Here is a 2,185-nt window from a genome sequence, read left to right as displayed (position 1 = left end):
TAGCAACATCCTCTCCTGTTCTCCAGATAAACAACCATAAAACAGACGGTTGGATGGATGTGTAGATGTGTGGATGTGTAGATGTGTAGATGTGTAGATGTGTAGATGTGTAGATGTGTAGATGTGTGGATGTGTAGATGTGTGGATGTGTGGATGTGTAGATGTGTAGATGTGTAGATGTGTAGACATTTATCTCCATACCGTGTTGGACCAGAACTTGACGATTGGAGCGTGGTAGAAGGCATATATTTTCCTGGTTAGGGGCAGCTTCCTGGAGCGAATCTGTGTGTCTATGTCGCTCTTGGTCTCCACGTTGTCGTTGGATCTGGCCTCCTTGAAGACATCCTGCAGAGGGTGAAGTGGCCCGAATGAGACAGCAGTGGAGATAAAAAGAGTGGAAGAGAAGGAAAGCAGAGTGAAGAGGAGAATGTGAGGGGAACACACAAAGGAATGAAGAAAAACATTTCATTTTAAGTCCAAGAAAAGTGTTTTTCAATCTAATTATCTTAAACTACTCTTATTGTAAGACAACAAACTGTTCACAGCTCTGTAACTGTTTAACAAAGAAAGAAATGTAACTCAAAAATTATGTTTTTATTTCCTTTTAAAGTTTACTTCCAGCTCCTATAAGTCTGTAATACTGTGTGTCATGTTTGCCATATGCTGTGAAAACATGTTATTTCACCGGTTGTCCCAAAGACAGTGCTGCTGTATTATGCATTGCACAATAATGAATATAGCCGATAGTTATATACTGACACACTGCCATAAAAAAGCATTTTTGAGCATGTGTGTATATCTACTGCGTTTCTATACAACAGATTGAAAACCTGAAGTTCCCCTTGTGGGATTAATAAAGTGGCTTTTCCTTCTTCTATTTCTAGATCTCACCATCTGGATGTCATCAGCGATGTTCTGGAAGTTGTGCTCGCTGTCCTCCATGGTGATCTGGTGGTCGTCCTGACTCTGAGGGATGTGAGCCATCTCGGCCTTGGACTTGTACTCCAGCAGGAGGATGGCCGGAGGCACCAGGATGCTCAGAATCACCTGGAGACACAAACGCACTAATGTGGGTGTGGGATCTTTTATTTGTCAAGAAAGTACTTTGAATGACACACAAATGCTTATTACTTTTTAATGCCATTTTATTTCTATTTCTGAAATATATTTGACTGTTTATTTCTGTGTCTTAGTTTCTCTTATGTACATTGTACATGTATATTATGCTGCTGCAATGCAAACATTTCCCAAATTAGGATCAATAAAGTACCTCTCTCTCTATCTATCTATCTATCTATCCATAGTGTTTTATTGCGCAAGTAGACATCAAACTAGTCTTTGGCTTTTCTCTAATTATAATATATTCTGTCTTGATTTTGCCTGTGTCATAGAAGAACAGAATAACACAGCCAAAGCCCTTCTGGAATTATCCCGAGCCTGATTAAAATACTTGAAATTGTTTGATATTATTGCTAACCCAAAACAAAGAAATGACAGCATATTCTTTGCATGCTAGTGTCCAATTTCAATTTGAACAAATACAACATTTAGGACATCTAAAAACTCATTGTTATTAGTATCTTAACAACTATTTGTTAAGACTGCTGACAATGAACCCCACGCTGTCCCAGACTGCCTAGTGTTGTCGTGTGCTGAAGCGCAATTATCCTTGCACATTGCTGCTGTATATACAGCACTGTATTCACTGTATTTATTATTATCTGTGTATTTATTCTTATTTATACATTTCCCATCTGTACCTTTATTTTGTATCATTTATTTTGTAAACACTTCGGATAATTGTGTATGTAACCGACTGTTTTGCACTCTGGTTAGACCCTCCTTCATTTCGTTACACTGTGCTTGCATTTTGTACTGACAATAAAGTAATCGAATCTAATCTAAATTTGTTACGATATTTGTGATACCCATGTGGGTTAATCTGGAGAGGGTGTGGCTGTGCTGCATCCAGCCGCCTTGATTGCAGTAACTCAGGGCACCGTGAGTTACTTTACTTGTTTTGAACTTGATTAATTTGGCTAATTTGAACCACTTGCTTGAATAAACATCTTTTGCTAACCGTTGATATGGTGTGTCTCCCCTTATGAGCCAGGTCATAACAGAAATGTTTTGATAAAAACGTATTTTGTAACAGTAATTACATTTGAATTGAGTTGCTTAGGTT

General features: G+C 38.2%; 1 protein-coding gene across 1 annotated transcript; it reads right to left on the bottom strand.

Annotated features, from left to right (window-relative positions):
• Positions 1–189: 189 nt before the first annotated feature.
• Positions 190–1,086, bottom strand: LOC104951154 (transient receptor potential cation channel subfamily M member 7; the record flags this gene model as incomplete). The annotated part of the gene is made up of 2 exons (XM_010777790.1): positions 190–345; positions 892–1,086. Coding segments are annotated over 2 exons (351 nt in total), but the record flags the coding sequence as incomplete, so codon positions are not given.
• Positions 1,087–2,185: the final 1,099 nt, after the last annotated feature.

The sequence above is a fragment of the Notothenia coriiceps genome, unplaced genomic scaffold (assembly GCF_000735185.1).
Source record: "Notothenia coriiceps isolate Sejong01 unplaced genomic scaffold, NC01 NC01_scaffold00018624, whole genome shotgun sequence".
In the NCBI taxonomy this organism is placed as follows: Eukaryota; Metazoa; Chordata; class Actinopteri; order Perciformes; family Nototheniidae; genus Notothenia; species Notothenia coriiceps.
This window is presented reverse-complemented; position numbering and strand designations above follow the sequence as displayed.